At 35.9% G+C, this 24,210-nt stretch overlaps 2 protein-coding genes across 3 annotated transcripts; both read right to left on the bottom strand.

Moving 5' to 3' along the window:
- Nucleotides 1-36: 36 nt before the first annotated feature.
- Nucleotides 37-3,120, bottom strand: LOC147568793 (glucan endo-1,3-beta-glucosidase 8-like). Its single transcript, XM_086667326.1, has 2 exons — nucleotides 1,972-3,120; nucleotides 37-1,298 (listed from the first exon to the last, which is right to left on the bottom strand). Exons 1-2 carry the CDS (start codon nucleotides 2,301-2,303, stop codon nucleotides 188-190), a joined length of 1,443 nt encoding a protein of 480 aa, XP_086523452.1. The 5' UTR covers nucleotides 2,304-3,120; the 3' UTR covers nucleotides 37-187.
- A 7,613-nt stretch (nucleotides 3,121-10,733) lies between these two features.
- On the bottom strand, nucleotides 10,734-22,999 carry LOC147568792 (uncharacterized). Of its 2 annotated transcripts, XM_086667310.1 has the most exons (16): nucleotides 22,758-22,999; nucleotides 22,513-22,644; nucleotides 20,468-20,584; nucleotides 19,957-20,007; nucleotides 19,422-19,511; nucleotides 19,172-19,318; nucleotides 18,897-19,007; nucleotides 15,474-16,032; nucleotides 15,304-15,389; nucleotides 14,741-14,905; nucleotides 13,438-13,501; nucleotides 13,187-13,332; nucleotides 12,225-12,503; nucleotides 12,004-12,138; nucleotides 11,749-11,930; nucleotides 10,734-11,070 (listed from the first exon to the last, which is right to left on the bottom strand). In XM_086667310.1, the coding sequence occupies exons 1-16, from the start codon at nucleotides 22,848-22,850 to the stop codon at nucleotides 11,007-11,009; spliced, it is 2,421 nt and encodes an 806-aa protein (XP_086523436.1). In that variant the 5' UTR covers nucleotides 22,851-22,999; the 3' UTR covers nucleotides 10,734-11,006. The 2 variants fall into 2 exon arrangements, with proteins under 2 accessions (XP_086523436.1, XP_086523431.1); XM_086667305.1 differs by having other exon boundaries at nucleotides 15,304-16,032.
- Between the last annotated feature and the right edge of the window lie 1,211 nt (nucleotides 23,000-24,210).

The raw sequence follows: 24,210 nt of genomic DNA, 5'->3' as shown, positions 1-24,210 counted from the left end.
GATATGAAGGAAGAGAAAAAAAAATCTGATTCAAGCTATCGAAGAACATAATATGATTTATTACGTGAATCTAAGTTGTAACACTATTAAACTAATTAAGCTGAATAGTCTCAACAATCGAAAGATAATCTAACAAAAGCAAGCCGAAAAAGGAAGAAAATCTAATATATCTACAAAGATAAACCAATTAATTTACTAAACAAAAGGCGATTACCATTAAAAATGCAGAAGTTAATAGTGAAGGTATGGTAAGAAAACCCGACGCAGCAATCTGAATTATGAAATTGCAGCTTCCCTGTGAGATGTTTTGTTCTGTCACCATAGCCAAACCTTGAAAATTACAGCTCAAATCTTCCTGGTTCTGAACTTGATAATACATGTTGAATGCATAAGAAGCATTTGCTTGAGCATCCAAGTTATTACATGATGACCCATATCCAAGAGCCGTGCAATCAGAAAACGTGCACGCAAAATTGATGTTTTCGCCGAGCTGAGTTAAGTTAATGTTCTTAGCATTCGGGTTAAAAGCACACCACTGCTTGGGCTGGTACTGAACGTTTTGTGCTCCGATAAGAAGTTTATTCTGTCCTTGGCCCGAGAGATCAATTGGGAACTTGGGCTGTCCGTCATAACTAAAAATCCCCCAATGACGTTCAAAACTTCCCGGTGCAATGCTCTTAGCATCTTCATCAATTAAACCAAACAAGTAAACTTCAATGAATCCTGGTCTTAACGGAGTTCCTTGATTCGCCCCAAGTCGTCTTAAGAGCCCATTATAAAATCTCTCAGCATAAGGTAAGGTTCCGTGTTTGTCTCCATCGGTGGGCCATCCAACTTCTCCGACGAAGATGGGCATATCTCCAAATCCAACACTTTTTAGAGCAGATACTAACGTATCGAAGTTTGCATCGAAGACATTAGTGTATGAAACTCCATTATCAAGAATCGGGCTACCTCCTCCATCAAAGAAAGCGTAATCCAAAGGAAAATCGTCGTTTGCATAAAGACTTAGAAACGGATAGATGTTAACGGTGAATGGAGCATTGTTCTTGTTGAGAAATTGGACTATTGCAGCCATGAGCTCATTAATATCAGCTCGAAACCTGCCAGCAGAGGGAACAGGGTTATCTTGAGGCGAGTTATAGACATCGGCATTTAAGGGTACTGTTGCCTTCACGTTATCTCCAACACCAGCTTCATTTAGGGCATTTTGAATGTTTTGCAGAGCCGGAAACGTAACGTTCAAGAATGAATTATTGTAAGACGAAAGAAAAGGTTCATTCCCCACTGCCACATACCTGATATAAGATTAAATAAAAAAAGGTTTAGCATGAAGAAAAGAGTCATTAATCCAAAATAAATCGAGTTATAATGTTGATTCTCATAAAACATAAACGTATACATCGAACTTCCAAACTAGTAAAAGAATCAACAATAAGAAAACTTCAAGAGTCATTAAGGTAATGATCATTAAAAGAAAGACAATGACATTCTTGATTAGGCAACCATTTAAGTTTTTCATTCAAGAGCTTAAGAGTGTTAAAACACCTAATGAGCGAAAAATCAATAGATTTTGAGTTTATTTTTCATCATAAGCGATCCACATCTTGGACAAACGAAATAGGAAGAAATGATCAATCAGATAGAATGTGGTCTGAGCATCAAGTTGTAGAAACATTATACAATGTGATTGAGTGATAGAAAATTCTAGATGTACATCCAAATAGTCAAACATGAGTTCATGAATCACAAATCTATAACACACAAGGAAAAACTACCCATGATGAATAATACAACAAAACCTATATAATAATGAATTAGATTCCCATGATATCACAAATATTATGAACCCTAGATTGATGGCAATATGAAGATCAAATCTATCTAACTTTTATACCAACAAAACTTAACTTCTTTGATTGAAATAAAAGGAACAAATATAAAAGAAGAAAGAAAAGATAGAATCTTTACTTGATGTTTACACCTCCATTAAAGTTATAACGAGTAACATTTCTTCTAACCCATTGTTTAGCTCTATCATAATCATTCATAGAAGTAAGTTGATCATTAGGGATAGCAACCATAACTTCAATCTGAGTACCAGCTAAAGCACTCATAGTTGAATCATCAGCATCAAAAAGCTTCACTTTTTTAATACCATTATCTTTCAACATCTGAACTACAATCTTTGGTGGTAATTTATGAGTTGCCATTGTTCCCCAATTTACACCAAGACTTTCAACATAATTATTAGAACCAAAAATCCCAATAATCAAAACCCATAATAGAATCATCAGATTCATCCTTTTAAGAACTTCAAATCAGAAAAAAAAAATTAATTTTTTTTTAGTGATGATCAATGGGGGTTAAGTGGAAAATGGGTTTTAGGAGTTTGATTCACCTGATCTGCAAAAACCCAAAGTGGAGATGACTGTGAAAAGTTAGAGAGAGAAACAAAAAATCACTCTCTAAAGATCACCGCCACTAGAATGCAGAAAAATAACACAAAAGTTATAAGCTTTTGGGGATAAATCTAAGCTTTTCCTAACAAACCCACCACTAAAGAAGAAGAAAAGACGAATTGAAAAGATGGGTTTTAGAGGAAACCTAAGAAACAGAGAGAAACCCCAAAAATTGTAAACAGAAGTAGTGAGTGAAAACGCGTATTGATTATAATGGGTATGAAAATAAATCAGATAAAAAAGTTTTAGAAAGAAAGAAAGAAGAAATAAATAGAACCCAAGAATAAAAGGAAACGTATTCACCACCACCACCAACAACAAAACTAGTAGTTTTTAAACCGGATACGGAAAGTGGGTACGTCGAGTGAAACGGTTGAGTCCTTTTCTGATAGAGAGAGAGAGAGAGAGAGAGAGAGAGAGAGAAAGAGAAAGCTTTGACACGGCTGAGTTATGGACTTCTAGATTCTACTTGGATTGATCTCTCAATCACTCAACTGGGTTTTTAGAGAGAGAGAGAGAGGAGTGAGAAATACTACTGAAATAGAGACTAGAGAGAGAAAGAGAGAGAGAGAGAGAGGGGGAAGGATCAGTTGAATGAGGTGAAAGAGAGAGCACACGATCAATGGCTGACGTGGTACACGTTTGCTAAATCCAACAGCCCACGTTGCTCGTGCGAGATTCCGCGTCAGACCCTTTCTATAAAGGGTATTTTCGTCATTTTCAAAAGTAAGGATACTTCTGTAAATATTTTAAATGGGTATTTTAGTTATTTTGGATTTTGTTTGTGAATATGGATGGATATGTGGGTCGGTAACCGACATAATGGCAATATGGCCGTTAAATGACCCGATGGATTTGAAAGATATTGTTTTTTAATTATAAAGTTGAATTTCAAATGTTATATTCTTTGCACTAGTCATATAAAACCAATATGGATTTCTTTCAAAAGATTATCATACAATGTCTATATGCTGAGGAAACCCTTAGGTGAGAAATTAACACTTGTCTTCCGAATTTCCGATGTAATGTGGAGGGTGAATCAAGAAAAATAATGAAATACTTAAATAGAAGATTTCCTTCCGTCCGCTGTATTAGTTTATACAACAAACTCAAGTGTTTTGAGTTTCTTGTTACTGTAGTTTCTTTTCAATTTTCCGGGAATAAGTTCTGTAAGGAATCCATATATTTTGTATATTTTCGAGGACATATACTTTTTTAGCCTAAACATTAACTTGATGAAACATTGCTCCTAATCTTCATTTTCACTATCCCCTTCACCAACACAACTTCCCACTGCCACCATTTCGACCACCATTGCCGTCTCTTCTCTCAGTCATTGTTGCCCTCTCTTTCAATCTCTCCCTTTCTTTCCCCCTCCTTCTCCATCTTTCTCTCTTTTCCTACTCCATCTTCCTCTATCTCTTACTGTTTTTCTCTCTGTGTCGTTTTCTATCTCTCTCACTTGATATCTCTCTATCTCACAATTTGTCCCCCCCTCACCCAGCTCAGGCAAAGGGAAGTGCCCCCTTCACCGGAACCCCCTCCTCGAGGGATTCGTGGTTGATCAGCCACAAAAAGAGTTTGTGGCCAACCTACCACGAAGTGTTTCTTGGCAGACTAGCCACAAAATTTTGTTGTGACTGGTAAACCACGAAACTTTTCGTGACCGACCAGTAGCGAAACTCTCGAGGAGGTTTCCGCTGGAACTGTTTTGTGCGAGAGAGGGAGAGAGATAGAGAGAAACAGTGAGAGAGGGAGTAAGAGAACGAGAGAGAGAGTAAGAAAACGAGAGAGAGAGAGAGAGAGAGAGAGAGAGAGAGATAGTACATAAGAGAACGTGAGAGAGAGAGAGAGAGAGAGAGAGATAGTACATAAGAGAACGTGAGAGAGAGGGAGAGAAAGCAACATAAGAGAGGGGTAAAGAAGATTAAGATTAGAGGGCACTGTTTGATCAAGTCAATTTCTGGACTAAAAAAAGAATATGTCTGTCCCCTAGGTTAATTCTGTTGTGTCCCCGGTTCTCTTTTAAGATAATAAATCTTAATCTTTCTTTTTAAACAAAACAGAGTACAACCACTTGAGTTTTTTTTTTCTTCTGATAAATCAAAGAAAGAGTTATCTTCTCTAAACTAATTGAAAAAGATGAAAACAGTAATTATTAAAATAAAAAATTAAAACTAATAAATATTCGAGTCGATGATACCTCTGTCCTTAAGACAATTTACACCTTGTATATCAGTACCAACAGTGATGGTGTATGTCTCCCAGGATAAAAACAGACTACTTATCAAGTTAAAGATGGTACCTCTTAGTTATGATAGTCTGACGAACTTTGTAAGTAATACGAACTTCTGAACAATGATCCTTAAACTATAATGCTTGAAAATGAATGCTCAGAAAATGCTAAAAATGGATGTTTCCAACAACCACAATTGACGTTGGGTTTCAGATTTAATTTCGACCATCATATCTAGATCAAGAGCCACGAACACCTACCGTTAGATCCCAACGGATCTATCAGCTTTGTTGATTACATCTCCACCGTCGGATCAAATCTCTTATCTTAAAATGAATGGCTCCAATCGTTCCTAGCGACGATGCGCAAGTCCAAAGTGAATGGTTTGCGTGGTGCAAACCACGCCAAGCGCCCCATCGTCTCAAAGAATCTATTATTAATATGTGGAGAAAGTCTATATAAAGATGTAGAACTTTCCTTATTTATCCAATACGGTACTAATAATAAAACTACATGTTGTAGTTATCCTTATATATTCCCCAAGTAAATCAATAATAACTTATTCATATGAAATCGGATTTTGACAAACCTTATGTCTAAATTCAAGAGCTCGACGAGACGAATCCAATGGTCCATCCTGATCTTGATTTGGACAACGTTTGATTGCACAAATTGACAAAAAACAGACCCGGTTTCCACAAATTCTTCTTCCCTAAGTCTTTATGTCCCAGAGCTTTTTCTTTATTCACTAAAATCGTCCCCATCATAAACAGAACAATAGGTGTTCTTTTACTTTCGCGTATGTTGAAACAAATAAATGATGGACCAGAATGAGATAATTGGTGCTAAAAGTCCAAATTTGCTTGATTAAATCTCACGTTTTATTCCTCAAATAGGCTAATTTTTTTTCTTCTAAAAGTGATAGATAATACAACAACTTTTTGAAATTCAAATTTGGAGGTTGAAAGTGGACAAAAAACGGCTATTGTCGTTTTGTACTTGGGAAAAACGGATGGTGCCTTGAAGAGTTGTCATTATCGGATACCCACCCATGTGTGAAGAGTGGTGCTCCATCTATGTCATATCACTTTCTCCTTTTTGTTTTTTTTTGTTGTTGAGAGTTACCACTTCCTCCTTAGGGTTACAATTTTAGGATAAATTTGTTGCAACTAGATGCATCTAAATTTAGCAAAATGATATGTAAATTTATCAAAAGGCACTTACCAATAGAAAATGACATGTAAATTTAGCAAAAGTCGCGTGAACTTTGTATGGTAAAAAGTGACATGAAATTAAACATGGGCCTTTCCAATCCATGACTTATCCGATCTAACTTTGATATCGTCAATCCTTGTATACTACATGAGTAATGATCGAATACATCATCGATGTTTTAATTTTCAATGTAGGGCTTACAAGTAAAAATGGCATTTGATGAAATGCCCAATTGAAAGAGATTTCTTCGTCATATCATCTTAATTGCTTCCTAGCGAGTGACAATATCTAAAAGAATTTACCAAAATATTTGTTAAAATATATAGAATTCGTCCATTTCATTTAATACCCATATTTCAATTATGACAACCCAAATTTTCCCTGTTGTTATTAACATGGAGCTCGAACCCAAGGCCGAGGACCATAGGGTTTTGTTTCTACAAGTGGACTCTCAAAATTCCACCCCAATTACCCTAGGATGAGGCAAGGGTAAAAGCTCATTGTTATAGTTTAAGGGTCCGTTTGATACGTGAGAAAGTCAATTTAAGAAAATCGATTTTGTTGTTTGATAAAGCCAAATGAGTAAGAAAGTGCAATTCTCATTAGAAAAAATGTTGGTAAAAGGGGCTTCAAATTTTTCCCATGAAATAGATTGGCAAACGGTTTTCTCACGACCTCAAAACACATTCTCTCTCCTCCCGTGTTTCTTTCTCTCGTTTTTTTTAATATCTTTCCTCTCTCTCAATTTCTGGTCTCCCTCTCCTAATTTCTGATTGTATCCATGAATGGTTCAAGAAGTAATCGCTTTTAACTTCAACTTGCTTCTCCATATTCACCCGACTTTGTTTTTCTGTCTAACTGTTAAACTCAGTTATAACATTGTCGTTAATGGAACTTGTGACAAGTAACCGAAATCGACAAGAAACAGTTTGAATTCAGTCGGACTTGCACCAGAAACCCTAAGAAAAACTTCAGAGATCGAGCTTGTACCTGATTCAATCGTCAATTAGGAAAGATCACTACAACCTACTACTAGACTGGGAGGTCATTTTGTTCAGGACACATGTTGATAGAACTGGTAAGATTGTAGCAATGGATCTTGAAAGGGTTTATAGATGTTGATGGAACTAGCTTAAGAGTGGTGAGGATTTTTGAAAAAGAAGAAGAATGGTTTAGTTTCATGTTGTTCCATCTTAAAATCTCATTTTCTCTCTCTACATCCTCTCGCCTCCCTCTCCCAAACCAATCTCTCCGATGAACTCTAAAAAATGTACGAACGAGGAGAGGTTTTACTTTGGATTGTTCTAGAGGCGCCCGACTTTATTGCTAGAGGCGCCCGATTTTATCGCTAGATACACCCCCTTAGAGGTTAAAATGTGAGTGCCTCTAGAAATTCTTATCAGATTTGCTCACCCTACCAAACAATAAAAATCGTATTTCTCATAAAAAAAAGGATGATTTACAAGTAAGAAATGGTTTGCACATCCATGTGTTTTCACATTTACCAAACGGACCCTAAGCGTTATATCTAAATGACACAGAACCATCACATTGCCAATGTCTTTCTTGGCATACCCTAATAGGCTAATACATAGGATCCACTCTGTCAGATTGCTTGTATTAGACTAGTATATTACATTAGCTCTAATTAATATTTGTTCATGACAGCCCTAGTTGTTGCACAAGTTTTAATGAAAATGGAAATCACAAAAGTTATCTTGAACTGAAAGGATGTCTTATGACAAAGGTTTAATTTAATACAAAAATAATAGTTAATCTCAATATTAGTGAAAATCCCTTCTTACTTTAATAAATTCATAAGATTCAAGAGCTAAGATCTTATTTTAATATTTCAACTAGAAAAAAAATCTTATTTTAATGAATTCATAAGATTCAAGAGCTCAAAAACGATAAAGTTGTACCTCATCACTTTTTTATTTGTAAGATTTCGTTTCGAAAAATGCACCTGGCGGTTTCTCAAAAGCAGTGAAAATTATCAGACAATACTATCATATATTTTAATCTCAAGATTTATTTTATGTTACTCTTTTACTTCATTCAGAATAAAAGACTAGTTTATAAAAAAAATTAAATGGTAGACATCAGCCCGAAGACATGAAAAACCTCTAATAAAAGTTGGTCATGGTATTTACAGAGCAGTTAGGAGCAATTTACAGAGCAGTTAGATCTTTTAGTTCTAACTTCTAATCCATGAAACTATTTTGTATTTTTTTTTTTGTTTTGTTTTTTGTTTTTTTAGTAACTATTTTGTATTTAAAAGTAAAGACTTAAATTTATCAAATGAAAATAACACATTTGATAAAAATCTAAACCTAAAACCAACAACTAAAACGATTGAAATCAAAATCAATGATCTTTGTTTCAGATTTCAAGAATCAAAATCTTTGGGTTCTTATGATTCTCTTTATGGTATTGAATAAGTTTGAAATTTCTTGTGTGAGTTTTGTTGTTGGTTGGATTACAACGTGAGTTTTGACTTTCTCTTTATAGAAATCTTGGATTATTCAACACAAGTAGAACGAAGGTTTCATACATATAAGATTTGTTTGTTTTACTTAGGTTTTTATAAGCTTTTCTTTATTAAATGAAGTTGAAAACGATACGACGATGAAAAATTACTTGAAGACAGACGGTGTTTTTCGGTAGATCCGCAGTGTAGAAGATGAGATTTTTCGGCATATATTGCCGAAAATTAATCGTTTTTTTTTTTTGTCGTTTATTTCTCCTCTTTGTCTTTGTTGTTCTTTGTGGCCGATTTTTATTAATTTCTTTGTAGCTAAATTTCAAGCAATTCGTTGTATTTTCTGTCATGTAATTTGTAGGTTATTTACATATGAGTCGTACGTGCTTCGTATTCTTTTTCCAAAGTTTAAAATTAATTATATAAAAATACTGTTAAAAAAACGGTGGCTTTCATCTAAATTTTACGTGAAAAATGACATTATTGGAAGAAACTTTTGGGTAAATTTGTGGCCGAAAAACTTCATCATTTTAACATTAACTGACCGAAATTTTTGGTCGTTGAAGAAATTGATTTTATCTTAGAGTTTTGAGTTTCCTCCAAAGAATCACTCATTTTTATTTGTTATGTTTTATTTTAGAATATTATTTGAGTTCTTTCTTTTTTGGCCCCTTACTTTATGACAAACTTCCTTCTTGGCTCATTTTTTTTATAAATTCAAATTTGGCCCCTATTTTCAAGTAAATGTCACAACTACTCTTCTTATTTCAAAATAAAAATATTAAGAAAAGAGATATTTCCACCTACCTCTCTCCACTTACCTCTCTCCACCTCACCTCTCTTTTCTCCGACAAAGGTATAGTTATGGCGAGAGAGGTAAGGTGGAAATTTCTCTTTTTTTAGTATTTTTATTTTGAAATTAGGAAGGGTAGTTATGGCCTTTACTTGAAAATAGAGAGTCAAATTTGAATTTATGAAAAATAAGGGACCAAGAAAGAAGCTGGTCACAAAGTAGGGGGCCAAAAAGGAAATAACTCATATTATTTTCATTAGTCAGGTGATTCATGATAGCTCATGATTGTTAACCTCTTCCATTAATAAGGACTCTTGAACTTCAGACTCTTCCAGTAATGAAGCTTCTTGAAATTTTGAACTCCTCTATTAATGAAGCTTTTTCAAGCCAATTTCCTCCATTAAAAGTGTTTGTGTCGAATGATTGTAGGGGCGGTTGTCCTGGACTTTTGAACTCCTCTATTAATGAAGCTTATTCAAGCCAATTTCCTCCAGTAAAAGTGTTTGTGTCGAATGATTGTAGGGGCGGTTGTCCTGAACGATTGGGTTTGAAGATGAACAAGAATGAACTTTATTTTCAATTTAGTCCTTGAATTTTTTTATTTTAGCCCTTCTTTGGTATGTAAATACCAAAAACATAATTGGAGATAAACAGGAAAAAGTAGAACACTGGGCCTTGTAAAGAGCTTTTCATTCTCTGTAAATACCAACCCCCATTTTTATTTATAATTAGAACTAACTTATTATTGAAACATGAAATCACTCGCATACATAAATTGAGGAGAAATTCTATTCATCAATCCATTTGCTCCCTCCCCCAGCCTTGCACCCGATGTGGCAATTTATCAGAGCTCGGAGCAAATGGAGAGAGAATGCTAAGAGTATACGTTCTAGTGAGACGTCGCTACATCAAGCAGAGGGCTGGTGGGAGGCCCCAATCAAGTGATTAATAGACAAATATTAGGGAAACCTATGAAAAATGCAGACAAAGATCCACTCCTACTTTGTACACCCCTCATTTTTGTCAAAAAAAACCAAAATTGGTAGAAGGGTTCATCTTGCGGCAGAAGGGAAAGGTGCCTGGCACACAGGTTTCTTTTTCCAACCAAATTCTGACTCTATGTACAAGGGTTGTCAGATCATCTCTTCTCCGATAACCTTAACAAATACTCCACAGTTGAGCCATGTCAAGATAGACGTTAAATGGTTTGGTCTCCCTTCGGGTTCAACTAGGGGTTAGATTCGATTAAAAGTGTCCAGAAAGACTCCATTAACGGTGGTTAGCCCTCTTCTTAACCCATATTCCTCTGAACCCCTCCCCTCTAGTTTTCATTTCACAACTAGTGGTTAGACTCCGCTACCAGTGTCTCGAAAGAAATATAACATCTCCGAAATATCTACTCTTAAAAAATGGAAAAAGAAGAAAGAAAGAAGTTCCTTCCCTCGTCTTCCCAGTCTACTATGTGGCTGGATATGCCAAAATTCTTGGCACCTCCACCAACTATTTAAGTAGACAGATCTATGTCTGATCAAACCAATCAAAAACTACCTTAAAATCTTCTGCTTTATTAATGAAAATGCAAGAAATATCATTCTGATGTTAAAAACACAAAAACTATACGACAATAAGTCCAACAAGGTAGATATTGACAAGCAGTTGTTATCTCTTAAATCGCTTTATTAACAGCGAGAAGCAGTTCCTCACCCAAATTGCAGCCATACAACTGAGAATTATGAAGTAGGCGAATATAATGAGGCAGTACCTGCTGTTACAAACTATCCGATGGTTCAGATTCTACAAATATTGCTGTTCATATTTCTAAACCAGTTCATCTTCAAGATAACTGTACTCAAAAGTGAACTCGGTCTTGATTCTCTGGCACCTGCATAATAGTCGTATAACACGCAAAGTCAAGAACTCTAAATGACGCGGTTCCAGTTTTTGTTAATAATCTACAATTTCAGTACAAAACTATTTGCAACTATTTTCCACAATTCTTGTGCTTGGTATATCATGAACTTTTACAAATATATATTTAAACTTCCATCATACTTGAGTTACTTCGGCATTGTCAATTTATCACATCTATAAGTAATAAAAAGATATATTTGTTTCCAACACCTAAAACAGTGATCACACAGGGTGGCAGGAAGTTTCCACAATGGGCCGTGGCGGGCCGTTTCAACCTTCATGTCAAATAAAACACGGCCTGCCACGAACTGTTTAAACAGACAAGCAAAACGGCACGGACCATCGTCAACCACTAACCACATGAAATTGGTAAAAGGGACAAACATATAAATAATTTAGAAATACTTGCACCCTAAACCTATAATGAGCATAATTTGGGCTGTGAATATCTAGGAATATTCGCATTGTACCAAGCAAAGCTATGTTCAGTAAGTTGTAACTTCTATATTATACCTCTTAATAGCTAAGAACTATTAAGGAAAAACACTATGTGTTCGTGTACTGCTTTCTTTTCTCAGTAAGGACATAAGGTTGCATACTTGCATATTATTGTCACATAGTTTGAAACATGTAAGAAAGTTATGCATACCATCCATGGTGCATGTCGTCATTGGCGATATGGAAATCGAAGTACACATAAGTTCCCTGCTCACATTCGTCATTGGTAACTTTCGGCTCCTCGTGCCGTTGAAACCATGTGTTATATTTCCTATGGAATCTCCATGACTGTTTTTTCAATTCTCTTGCAGCCAAATATTGCTGATAAGTATTCTGCATGGTGAAGTTATTATTAGAGCCAACGAAATAAACCATATAGCAAAAGTATATGATGGTTAGCAGGTACCTGTTGATAGTAAAACGCGAAGAATAAGGCATCAGTACCAGAAGAATCACTGGCCAACCTTTCCCAGAAAGCTGGATTATCAACAAGGGGTAACTGAATCTGAGGATAGCTTGACGGGGTTGCCACTGGGCGTCTCTGAGAATATCGGAAGAACATTGCTATATAAACATGTCGAGCACATAAAATAAATGGTTAGCTAAAGGTTAAGGAGAGATTCATACGGGAGTGTAGGTCTTTGCACGTTCTGAGTCACTGGGCTGAGGAAGCCTGTAAAAGGCAGCTTCAAGCATCTGCAAATTGTGCAACTGATCATGCATTCCTCCAGAGTTTGGAGTTGAGGCACTTAGGTTATCACCAATTGCACCAAGGTCCGTGACACTTCTTCGGCCAATAACACCCAGGCTTCCTGAAGATTGATTCGATTGGATAGGTTGTCCAGGAGAAAAGTCACTATCTCTTGGTGTATGGGGAGCTTCTGCAAAAGAACCAGACCCACCAACCTGCAGTTACCAGTGTAAGTACTTAAACTTGATAAAGATTACGCCTCGAAGTTACAATGCAATAGAACAATTCAATTAAAAGCTTGAGCAATACATAGTAGTTACTGATGGTAGTTCAGTTAAGCTATTAGGACATGTCAAGCTTTGCCAACATATAATCTAACCTACCCAGAACCCTGAAAATGTAAATTCCCATTACTTATTTCTCTGTTTCTATATTATACTCGAATGGTTCCCAGAGGTGCAATCAAGAGCTAGCATAAATATAAGGACCATAATTTACAAGAATTACAGTACACTTATTAGAGAGAAAAGGGAAACCCAAGTAGACGATCGATCACCTCTAGCAACAATTCAGAGTCTATCGATGCTTGATATTAGATATGATGCTACCCACTATAAAGATAAGGCATCAATTTTTATGAGGTGAAATCGCAAGATCCTTAGTGAGTTGAAAGTTTAGCAGTCTGTTCGTAAGGGAGAACTCGTTTCAGGTAAATCAAAATTTAGGATTAGTTGTCCTGCGTGGGTTGGGTCCTAACTGTGGGGGCAAAGCCTTGGGAATCAGCAATATAAAGAGGATTTAATATGCTGCTATGGTAAAGAAGTTCTTGTTATTTGTAGAAACCAATATTTGGTCAAATGAAACACGCATAGAAACTAAAACAAGCCATCCAACATACATGTGCTTCTCCAAAAAATGATGTCTTGAGCTCATCATCGTTCATGAGAGCCTTGTTTACCCCAGAATTCATGGTGGGTCCCATGTTGGAGGCATCGGATGGATTTTGCTGTTGTTCCTCTTCCGCGGCTTTGACATGGTTACCATCTGTGCACCAAATACAATAAGAAAACTAGACGCATATCATGTACTTTTATTTGGCAGATAATACATTTGGCTGATATAGAGGGGAAGACATGACTTTGTTCATACCTGATCCCTGAATTCCATGCCCCAATCCAACTTGGTTTGATATAGATGTACTTTGCGAGTTGAACTATACAGGCATTCAGATGAGATGCAAGGTTGGAGAAACACAAATGTTAGGACAAATTAAGTAAAAAAGACTTAAACTTCAAACACAAGAGCAGTTTGTGAAAAGTGAAACTGAGAAGATTACGTAGAAGAAAATGTATTCTGAATTAGTAGGATACTTTACCCTGGAGTTCTGGATGGCAGGGAAGTGATATTTAGGAATCTTAAAGTTCGGACAACATGAGATATTTTGTTTGAAAACCAAGCATGGTCCGCAGAAGATACATCATAATTATATAATTACGTATACTAATTTCAGTATATGTTTCTTGTTGGGAAGGCATTTTTCTTTCACTGGCAGTGACATATTGCTACTAGCATAGTTTCTTTAACTAATATATTTAAGAGATTACGACATGAATCTCGCATAGGATTTAGTAAAGATAAGAGGTCTTTCTTTAGATACTGAAAACAACATACTCGCATTCAGAAAGAATTTGTCAGATATGCTGGCTAGGGAGGTCTACACATTTTCTAGGGAAACCTCTAAAGTAGAGGATGTTCGTAGAATGTGAAGCCACTCTCATGCCTCGTAGGATGTCACACAACTTGGCATTGCAAAAGGTGTCTTGGTTTCACTGTCCCATGTGGTCTTAGATTTAGAACAATATTACTTGGTCACCTTCCTGAACGATCTGAATTGTTTGGGTGGGTAGATAAACCCAAGAGAAACGTTAATGGATCAGCTTCTGCCATACCATGTCAGATACAGATAATCAATTCTGACTCTTGTACCCACTTACTCCATAACCCTGATTTTCCAACTTCTCACACAGAAAGATCTGAATACTCGGGGAGAGGGCCATAAAAGCAAGACAATATTTTATGGATCAGCTTCTACAATAGTAATACAATGTGAGATACTGACTCAATTCTGAAAACTCTTGTACTCATTTACTCCATAACCTTGATTACACTATCTTCACATGGTACCGACGTAAGACTGGTAAACACGTGTTCTATGCGCTTAAAAGCTGCAGCTAGAGATCTGGTGCTACTAGATGAGAATTTATGTATCTCTAGCTTCATGAAGTAGACCCATTGTTAACCATGGAAAAATAGTTACTCCACAGAACCAAGGAAAATCTTAGGAGGAATTATTTTTATACTAACACTTAGCATAGAAGGGTATTATGGGAATGCTCCAATCATACTTATGCATCTTGCAACAGAAAACAATAAATGCGGAGGGAAAAAGGACCTGCTGCAAGTGAGAGCTCTGTTGTTGAGTGTAGAACTGCTTTCCTCCACTTAAATGAGGCATACCGAGGACATTAGTATGCCCTTGATGCTGCACCTGTTGGAGCCGCTGCAAGAACTTCTCTCTTTGATCTGGTGTGATCTCAGTTCTTCCACGAAACTGGCCCTGAAAATAGAACACAACAGAGCTTCAAAGTATAAATAAAAGAAATGGTCTAAAACCAAGGGTAATTTTGCAGTCTCAACAGAAGTCCCTAGAAAAGACAAATGCAGATGTCCAACTCCAAAACCCTACTCTCCCTGAAGAGGAAATGTTAGAGCTTTTGACAGTCGCTACTCCATGCATAGCATGTCAATGTATTTTCAACCCAAGGGTGACTCTCAGCAGTCAACTAAGATTGCTACTATGCTGCCAAACCTATCTAGATACAAAATATTTGGCTACGTCACGGACCTTATTCCACTGAAGGACCAGAATGAGTTTCGAAGAGATTACAAAGTAAAACACCAGAAAGGAACATAATATAATGAAAGAATATACTACAGTTAAGTAGCATAGCATACCGTTTCGCTTTGAAAGGAACTTGCACTGTGAGGTCTCCATTGTACTCCAGGAACCACTGAAGGAGAGAAAATTCTTCCACCTGCAACTGCCGCCTCACCATCATTATTAGAATCAGCTAAACCAGTTCCATCGCTAGACATGGGAGCTTGTGGCAAGAGTATTCTATTACTTAGAGGTGAAATGAGAGGTTCATCAGCTTCTGAAATATTTCTCTTTGCATTATCAGAGCTTGCAGGACCTGCACCGAGGGCTCCAGGGCCTGGGATTGTACCACCAGCATTTAGGGAACCAACAATTTTAGATTGACTGAATGAACCTCCAACTAGAGACTCTTTACCGACACTCTTTCCTACTCCAATATCATCAATAGCTGGAGAAGACCCACGGCTCAGAAAGTTTGTATTGTCTTCCTCCTTTATTGTTCCAGAAATATTTATAGGAGCCGAGGAAGCAATTGCAGCAGAGTTATCTAATGCAACCCGAACAGATACTGGACTTGAAAGAGCCGGTGATGCCAATGAGCCACCAAGGGAAGGGTTCACTGGTATACTTAGAGGAGTAGTAGGTGCATTAGTTCCTATTGGCGTAGATAAAGATGACCGACTCAATACACCAACTTTGGAAGGCGGGGTTCTTGGCACAGCTTCCAAATTACTGTCCTGGGAAACTGCTTCTTCAACTTGGTCCTGACTTAAATTCCCTTGTTGAACAACAGAGGGTAATGCTGCCTGGAGAGGATAAATAATTTAAAACCAACATTTCTTTTGAGTAATAAGTAATAAAACTCACAGTAAGCCGTGTGACGAACTAAAATTGCTTTTGAGCTCTCTAAATAGACAAATATAACCAACATCCCGGAAAATTAGCTTATTCCATAAACAACCAACATTTGACAATTAAGAGTATAATAACTATCATAAATACAATGCCTCTTTAACAGAACTTCTTCAGCTTAACATGGCGCAAAAGAATGGTCAGTGGTTAGTAGTGAGATTATTTTCACACACCGAAGTGCCAAATAACACCCACCAATAGGACTATATTATACGTATTACTGACGTTCGGGTGAAGCTTCACCCATAAAATACGTAATCATGTAGTAAAGTCTATAAAAACCCTGCTTCGGAAAACGAGTGAAATAGACATCCTACAATATTCCAACCATTACTTCTTGAAAGAGTAGACTTTCCCGTAACATATGTTGACGGATCAGAATCCTTAACTCACGGAGTGGTAAGGCACAACCAAAGACTGCTATAATCAAAAGGAGCTTTTCACGTGAATATCGTCTAAGGAAACTAATCAAGTTCTGATACTTCTAGCCCTAAGCCAAGCAAAATCTAATGCAGATTTGACCATTTCTGATCAACTACTCCACCAATGGATATTTGGTAGGAACTAAAACTTAAATATAATCTCCACTAATTGCATATATAGTAATTAAAGTACATAGAGATAAGGGAAGTATGTGTAAAGTACATAAGATCTCTGGCTTCAGGCTATACTAAAAACATTTTGTCAATAAAAAAAATCCAGAATGGCATAATTTTTCTTTTGTGACTGCATTCTCAATAAAGAATATCATCTCTCCTTGGAGAGGATCAGCCCAAAACTCATCTTCATGTGGCAGTGGGCTCAACTACTCACACAAACTCTGACCCAAAAGGCCATGATACGATAAGACGCAAGAACAAAATGGGAAGGCAAAATACCAACTCAAAACACAGAAGTCAAGGTCAACGGGTAGAAGCATTCTAGTCTATTTAGAATTCCAACTCCGTGGGTCAAGAAATCCCATCCCATACATTGATGAATTGGTTCAGAGGGTTCATATCTCTTTTTCTATTTCTCTTCATAGGTTTCCGCTGATTAATGTGTTTGAGCCATTGATTTTATCTATAGCTGACATGCATACCCATGTATATGTCGAATAGTTGCAAATAATATTCGACCAGGATTCCAGATTCCAAAGCAAAGAGGACCAAAGATATCTTACCAAATAAAAGAAGGTATTTCCACTCAAATTTTGTCGGAAGATGCTAAAGAAAGCGATGCACGCAATGTACTTCGTAACAAGTAAAAAAGGGTCCTTCATATTTCCTGACCAAATCTCATTATGAGGTTCACTTATTCCGTAACATAGCGTAAAATCATTGAAGTTTATTTGTTTGAGAAAATAAGAACAAGATTTGTTTCCTAATATAACACTAAACAACAACATACTTATCGTCCAATATCTTTTGTTCTAAAGGATTTACGAAGTAAGAAATGGATAAAGTGTTTCTTTCTCCATACAGTGTTAACTACATTACTCAAAGGTGAAACAAGATTAAGGTGAAGCTGAATGGTCATTCATCCATGTATCTGGCTGCATGCTTAGTTTCTTTTCATAAGAACAAGGCATCTATAGAAGATCCATTTTGTACATATTAACCAACAACCATGTCGGACAAAATGCCATATAATGTATGACCACGTCGCCTACCTAGTCAAACAAATTTTAGCTATTCAAATATTTGAACGTCTACTTTAGAAGAACTTTAATCTTTGCTGACATATGGTAATTTAAACTAAGTTTAACAAACCAAACCTAAATATATCCAACCATCGTTGGCGCATGGTAATTTGAACTAAAGTGTTCCGAAGTATATACAATATACCAGAACATATGAATTAAGTCAGCGGATAAGTATAGGCGTGTTGTTGAGTTAGTCTGACAATTTAGACCCCTCGATGGAAAACGAAGTGTGTTCATCTCCATACTACATAAGAAAGACCACATGCCGATTAATGAGTTGGTAAAGCAATAAGAGGGCTCTTTGAACTTAGAACTGCACTTGCGACCCCACCCAAACAAAAGATAAATGTACTTTTGTCCAAAAGAGTCTACGTTCAAGTTTTTTACGTCATTGTCAGGTGTCCCATATACTTCATTACATAGTCTTACCCAAGAACTTTTCGTTATAAAATGTGACACTACGAAAAATCACATGCACAGACCCTGTGAAAGATGCAATGAAACTTTATCAAGTTGTTGAAGCAGTGGACATGTGACGCCTTCTATACAACCGCAAAACAAGCAATAACAACACAGTTATGAGTGCGTTAGCAACAGAAAAAACAAATGGGTCTCTCTTGTCTCTTCAGGAAATCGTCAAAAGCTTAACTTATATAAGTCTATCATTAGGGTCTTATCCAAGTCTGACAGGCAACAACCAACGGCAAGGTTAAAAGCATAGTTTACATACAAACACAGAGTCAACATTTGGAATGTAACAAGCCAAGAACACAAATATGGATGCGCAGATGGCCGCACCGTAGGAAACATATGGAATTTTATCGAAATACAAAACAGACATGCCCTGAGATAATATTACTGGCGGAGGAGGAAAAGAAATACATAAGCAGATGATTTAGTCTACAAAGAAGTAAGCTGAAAACTCATGCTAGTATAGCATATAACTAAGTGAGTAGCAGTACTGTTTAAAAAAGTGAGCAGCAGTAGCAGCACAATCCCAAATATACCTATCAGGAAAAGAAACCTCCTGCGAAGGATGGAACAAACCAATAAATATAGGAATAGGAGATTCACCTTAGCTAGAACAGGAGGGACAATTGTAACCAGATCTTCAAGCGTTTCTAGATTATCCAATTGTAAAGAGCTGTACAACTCATCGACATCACTGAATTCTTCAAAATCATCCTAAAGAAATTGACGAGGAAAGAATATCAATACTACTGAATCAAAAAGCCAATTTCGCATAGAGATCTCACATGAGATTTAAAGAATAAAGAGGAAGATAAGAACTAAAAAACATTAGTGTCGCTTCTATAAGTAAAACCAAAAAAATTGCTTGTATTGCATACCTGGTTGCGTTCCACATAGTCTTCTAAGAAATCTCTCACGTCATTAACCTGCTCTGTGCTTAATTCATCATTATCCAGCAATCTTAAAATTAACTCTAACTTCATTATGTGAGCTTTATGCCGAGCAATAGATGTCTCCAAATGTGTCTGCACAACAACAGTTATCCATCACTCACCAGTAAAAAAGACCAAGCAACTATAAATAGTATAAATGCAAATTAAGGAAAATCGCCACTTGACTGTCACCTACCAGTCTCGGAGGCCGTGTTTTTCCTTTTTTAACAGAAAGACCCTCAATATCAGCTTCGAAATAATCAATCTGGGACTCTAGCTCCGAGACCTGTCTTGGTAAAACAAGTTATACAAGATTATGCTCAGCACACGAGATAAATATATCCTAGAACCACTTATAGGAATCCATATACATAATGTATGAACTAACATACGGAAAAGAGCATATTTATTTACAAGAATCATATTAGACTTCAGCCAACCACATGCAATATACTTCCAGTAAGCAGTCAAAGCACCTGCTGCCGTAGCTTTATAGTTTATACAACTTCAAGTGCTTCCCTCTCCTCCCACCCCACACAATTTGAGTAGGCAAAAAACTAAGACGCCCGACACATACAACCCACAGACCAATGAGCTATCTTTGGGACTTGGGAAATGGCAATATTATGCACACAGTCATGCTAACATGACATTTTAACATCAGAACGTAAGAAAAGATTTGTATAAAACAAAGCAGGAGCAAGGTACAAAACAAATTCTGTTTCACGTACCACGTTGTTCAACCAATCTCTTGTTTCCGCTTTAGCCTTTTCTTTTGGGTCCTATAAAAACAAAGAAGGAACAGCTACAATTATGACAAGAAGTGAAAGGTTTAAAATGGAAATACTACAGAAATTTGGTATCAGCTATTGATGCTTAGATACTGTATCTAAAGAGGTAAAACCTATTCTCGACAACACCCTTTGGACTTTTAGAGTACATAATACTTGTTCCGCATTCATTAGAGGTACACATTTCATATCCTCTAACACAAATGTTCAGGATGACAAGATAAAATCATAGATTTCAGCAGACGCCAAAAGAAAAGTAAAATTGGTGATCATCCAGAGAAGTAAAAATGTACCACAGTACCAGAGTACCAACACAACAATATTTACTAAAGACAGCAACAAAAACCTACCTGGTATGGGACTTTGAAGTCCCTAATGTGTTTAACTCCGAAAGGAAAATGCTACATCTGATATGCTATATAAAAAGCAAGTCAATAGAGGTAAAACTTACAGTTTTGGGTTGTTGTCCCAACCCTTCTTTAGAAAAGGCTTTTGTCTTAGTCTCCTTTTCGCAAATCTTAAATCTTTCCATTTCACGCTCAATAACCTTGCGGTACTCCAACAGAGCCTGCTCATACGAAGCAATAACCTATGTTAATTATATCAATTATTAAATCAACTTAACATTTTTAATAATTATACAAGCACACGTCAACAAATTGCAGTTAATTAGTGCAATTAAGGGCGCAAGGTGCATCGAAGCTATAGTATGCCAATGTCAATGGAAAATCACTTAGAGCATTCCACTAAGGGTCGACCATAAATTCTAGCTTATATAAAGACTTTATTTCAAGCGTTCCTTTCGATGTTATTTAAGATAAGTTTCCTAAATTGATCGGAGTTAACATTTACTTAAATTGGTTTCCATTTCTTTGCAAAATAGTTAAGATTAGTCAATTTTTATTTGGAATACTTGTTATAAAGTATTGGAAAAAGGGAATATCATCATCTCCTGTAAATGGATGTATCTAGCCAATTGAGAGGAGAAGGCGTCTGAGCTTATTTATGGTTATTCATAAGTTTTTAGGAACGTTACAAGTTTACGACGTTCAGAGATAGGAATACAGGATCCCCTTTTGAGTTTATTTTATATTTTCAGATGTACAAAGAGAAAGTACAAGGTTGCTACTCACTTTCCAGCATTAACTGAAAAGATTAATTCAAAGTTTCAAAAAAAAACTTAAAAGTTTAATTCGGTTTTGCTTATTGTTTTAATATTCCTTCGAATTCTAGTTATTGCTAGTTGTTATCAAATGATTGTAAAACTTTATTGAAGCTTCCGCCAACGAGTTTACATCAATTCTTATATCGCTTGAGGCTCGAATGAAGCAACGCACAAGCAAATTGAAAACCAAAGAGATGCATATAAGCAGCGTATTTTGCAATATAAACTTCAAAAAACAAACATTGATAGCAAATGTAAACAAATAAAGGAAGTGATTATGGAAATACTTTACTTTTCCTATAGGCATCTCTATGGAAAGGATCATCGAGCGTCCAAGTTCAGGATTTTGTAATTGATTCGGATGTACTCCGGAGTGAACCAATAAACGTCTAAAGTTTTACATTATAAAAAAACAGAAGTTTTACATTCAACTAATTCAAGGATTGGTATTATTATTAGTTACATGCTAGTTGAAGGTAATATACTCGCACAGACAACCAGGTTAAGTATATGAGTTTTTCTGCCACTTCATGCTGGCCATACTGATTAAATCTTGCAAATTTTCATTTACTTAATAAATCTTTGAATCCCAATAAAGCAAAAATACTTGAGCTTGAAGGAAGTAAGTTCACATTTTTCTTGCCCAACCATAGATGTGACAACTTAAATACCTTCCACTAAGATTCAGCCTATCCAAATTTATCCCTTTCTACATGTGTTACTTTAACTAAGAATGTTTATTTTAATTTAAGTCCTAAGTATGTGTAGTTTAACTCCTGTAAATTTGATAATGCTTTCTTTTTTTCTATAAAAGTGTGATTGATTTTATCAATGAAATATTATATTCGTACTAAGTACTTACAAGTTACAAAACATGAATAAAAGACTACACATACGGATAAAATTGTACTCATTTCAATAGCATTTATAACTGAGATAGAAACAAATATTTGCCTCCGTAAGTTATGGAAAACAAACAATTTTTAGTGGTATCACTAATAAATACTAATAAATTGAACACCCTTTAAGAATTTTTTTGATTCATGGGGCTTAAAAGTTACATAAGAAAAAGCATTGACTTGATTATATTTATGCCTTAAACAATATATACTAGTAACTAGTAAGTGGAAGCTTATTGGCAATTATATTAACTAGTTTCAAGAAACCATTTTTAAGTCCATCTTACTCCAATTTACAAACAAAATTAAACATGAAATCTGTTCTAGGTTTACAATAATAAAATTCTAAGGCAATGAAAATCGTAAATTTCCAAAAAATTTCAGAAGACACATAAGAAATAAATTCACAAAACAAAATTCCCAAATCCAAACCTTCTTATCTTTGATCTCGCTAGACTGAATCCATGTTTTGATCTGGTCTCTATATCTCTGTAACTTCTTAATTTCTTTCTTCAAATCTGCCTCAAATTTCTCTTTCTGGTTAACATTATCTGTATCATACACCTAAAATCGCAAAAAATTAACAAAATTAAAATCAAGAAGAAGAAATTCAATGATCTTCATACAAATAAGAACTCAAATTATGAAATTGTTTGATTAAGCATATGAAACAATACCTTTTGCCATATAGTATCGAAGACCTCGACACCTTCTTGAACTTTTTTAAGAACTCGGTCGATCTCTCCTTGAAGTTTCCTACTAGCTCCCATTGCGAACTTGATCAAAAGTATAATGAATCAAAATGTGAAATCATGCAATGGTTAGGTATCACGGTTGAGTTTTCTAGGGTTTTTTAGTTTTTCTGACTAGGGTTTTCGGAGAGGAGAAGAATGGAGTGAAGAGACAGATGCGTTCTATTTCAGAAGTTCTATGTGTGTGTTTTCAGTGGTGTGAGTGGTAGCCGGAACTAAAATAGATGGGTCATCTGTGTATGCAAGTACATATCCAATTGGGATCTTATTCACCGTTGGATCAAATCATTTTGCAATCACTATGTTTATGAGTTGATAATTCATTCCACTTTAACCTCTAATTTGTGACCAACTTTAAGATGACCACTGTATTTGTCCCATATTTAAAAATAACTCCAATACTAACTTGATTTTAACCGTGAACTTTTTTCCTTCTATATCCTTTTTTTAAGTAAATTTTGCAGTTTAATAAGTCAAAGGTGTCAGGTGAGACGAGGGTGACCCCGAGAAAACTAGGTTGGGCTCAGGCAGGTCGATCATGTCATTTGACACCACTAGAACAAGCTGGAGTTAAAGCATTACATAAAGGTCTCATTTTCACTAATCGGTCCCACAATTGTCTCCACAAAACCTGCATCAGTATCAAAATTCACTTTCATTTTATTTCCAACACGTGAACTCTCTACCCTTACCCTTGGAAAATGAAATGTAAAATGAAAGGGCATGCGTGTGTACATCGAATTTCTTCAGGTTTTTTTTATCGTGTCCATTACTAGATCATATGAATTTATATACTTGGTCGTACTTCTGGGAAGCGACGCTTGTACTAGACAAATTTTGAAGTGTACCATTATAAGAAGAACATCTCTATCTTTGTCTTCTAGGCACACGCAAAGGATCTTCAAATTTCACAGTTGATTTGGTATACATCCAATGGGACAAGTTCAGCTATTGCGAATGTTAGGTATGCATGATCATTTAGTTACTGTTATAAAATATGATCAAAACCAAGCCCATCAGGAACAACTTCCAATTAATAAAGCATTTCGAATATATTTCAAGTGATTACTACCTTAACTACTCCGTGTAGATTTTGTAGTAGAAAATTGTGATACGAGTTTTATACTGAGACCACTTTGCGGATGTATGTTTCCTAGTAATTGAAAACTACGTCATTTCTTCTTGCACAATTAAAACAAAAGTTTCGTTTAGAAATAGCTAGATTTTATTTCCCTACCACCTTCTCTAATCTTTCTTTTTAGTAATTGAAATTAATATGTTACTTGAGACATTGTCGGTATAGCATTTGAGGTCATGGTTGTGAGATCATCGAGGCCTGATCTAGCTGAAGCAAAACTGATACTAATATGTAATTCTT

Source organism: Eschscholzia californica, unplaced genomic scaffold (genome assembly GCF_041429995.1).
Source record: "Eschscholzia californica isolate CP2 unplaced genomic scaffold, dmEscCali1.0.p SCAF_1, whole genome shotgun sequence".
Lineage (NCBI taxonomy): Eukaryota > Viridiplantae > Streptophyta > Magnoliopsida > Ranunculales > Papaveraceae > Eschscholzia > Eschscholzia californica.
The sequence above is the reverse complement of the archived record's forward strand: the minus strand, read 5'-3'. Positions and strand labels throughout refer to the sequence as shown.

Excerpts from the sequence above, each read along its gene's own strand:
- LOC147568793 (XM_086667326.1), bottom strand. The coding sequence starts at position 2,303 with ATGAATCTGATGATTCTATTATGGGTTTTGATTATTGGGATTTTTGGT. Across the intron at positions 1,299-1,971 it reads AATGGAGGTGTAAACATCAA|GTATGTGGCAGTGGGGAATG; the intron begins GTAAAGATTCTA and ends ATCTTATATCAG.
- LOC147568792 (XM_086667305.1), bottom strand. The coding sequence starts at position 22,850 with ATGGGAGCTAGTAGGAAACTTCAAGGAGAGATCGACCGAGTTCTTAAA. Across the intron at positions 19,512-19,956 it reads GAGATTGGTTGAACAACGTG|GTCTCGGAGCTAGAGTCCCA; the intron begins GTACGTGAAACA and ends TTACCAAGACAG. Across the intron at positions 11,931-12,003 it reads TCGCGTTTTACTATCAACAG|AATACTTATCAGCAATATTT; the intron begins GTACCTGCTAAC and ends TTCACCATGCAG.